The 1,391-nt window shown below is 41.7% G+C and overlaps 1 protein-coding gene across 1 annotated transcript in view; it reads left to right on the top strand.

The window, feature by feature from the left end:
- Positions 1–576: 576 nt before the first annotated feature.
- Positions 577–1,391, top strand: part of LOC105996901 (olfactory receptor 2H2-like) — a 4,019-nt gene continuing 3,204 nt past the window's right edge. Inside the window, exon 1 of the mRNA XM_013031142.1 lies at positions 577–1,245. Coding sequence (XP_012886596.1) covers positions 577–1,245 — 669 coding nt within the window. The remainder of the gene's footprint in view (positions 1,246–1,391) is intronic.

Genomic DNA, 1,391 nt, shown 5'->3' with positions numbered 1-1,391 from the left:
TTAACCTCAACAGAAATAGATGAAGAAATGTCTTGCATTTAACCTACGAAAAGTCAGCTAGGCTAAGACACTGGTCCTCTAATGAAAAAGTTTTTTGAAACTAGATGATTCAGGGACAAATGAAGAGAAGGCAAATAAAATGAGAAAGACAAATGCAAATACAAAGACACAGGAAAATATCAAAAGCAAAGAAAAAGATTAAAGAATAGGCCATATGTACTGGAATATGTTTTATGTATGTATTAGGTATGCAATAAGTATGGTAAGCATTTAATTTTAACAGTAAACACACAGTATCAATTATTTGGCAGGTGGATTTTCTCTAGCAATGAGGTATTTTGTGTAGGATTACTAAGGAAGTTATACAAAACTGAAGATATTGAAAGAAGAGAGAATCAATGATGGATATCAAAGATTAAAATGTTTCAACAAATCTTGTATTTCTTTCCCCAAATAGAGCAAATGAAAATCTTGTACTTGAGCAAAAAAGAACCAACAGAGTCATATTGCTCATCTTCCTGTCTTTGATCCTCAACTTTGGAGCCATCTTCCAAAGAGACGATTGTCTCAGAAGCTATGATCACACTTTGCAATGACAGCCACAGTAATTTCATCCTCCTGGGCTTCTCTGACAAGCCATATTTGGAGAAGGTCCTTTTCTGGGTCATTTTGATCTTTTATTGCTTGACCATTTCAGGAAATATGGTCATCATCCTTGTTTCCTGGAAGGATCCCAAACTCCAAATCCCCATGTATTTCTTCCTCTCCAACCTTTCCTTCCTGGATCTGTGCTTCACCAGCAGCTGCGTTCCTCAGATGTTGGTGAATTTCTGGGGTCCGGAGAAGACCATCAGCTACCTTGGTTGTGCCATTCAACTCTATGTCTTCCTGTGGCTTGGGACAACCGAATGTGTCCTTCTTGTTGTCATGGCCCTTGATCGCTATGTAGCAGTGTGTCATCCACTGCAATATACAACTATCATGCACACCAAAGTCTGTGTGCAGCTGGCCACCGTGGCCTGGGGCACTGGCTTGGTTCAGTCTCTAATTCAGTCTCCGGCTACACTGCAGTTGCCCTTCTGCTTACATCGGATGATAGATGATATCGTGTGTGAGATACCAGCCCTGATCCAGCTCTCCAGTGCAGACACTACCCACATTGAAATCCAGATGTTCATATCCAGCATTATTCTCCTGATGGCACCCTTGATCCTTATCCTTTCCTCATATGGTGCTATTGCGAAGGCAGTGCTGAGGATAAAGTCAACAGCTGGACAGAAGAAAGCCTTGGGCACCTGCACTTCTCACCTGCTGGTGGTCTCCCTCTTCTATGGCACAGTCACAGGGGTCTACCTTCAACCTAAAAATCCATATGCACATGAACGGGGCAA

Source organism: Dipodomys ordii, unplaced genomic scaffold (assembly GCF_000151885.1).
Source record: "Dipodomys ordii isolate 6190 unplaced genomic scaffold, Dord_2.0 Scaffold138, whole genome shotgun sequence".
In the NCBI taxonomy this organism is placed as follows: domain Eukaryota; kingdom Metazoa; phylum Chordata; class Mammalia; order Rodentia; family Heteromyidae; genus Dipodomys; species Dipodomys ordii.
This window is presented reverse-complemented; position numbering and strand designations above follow the sequence as displayed.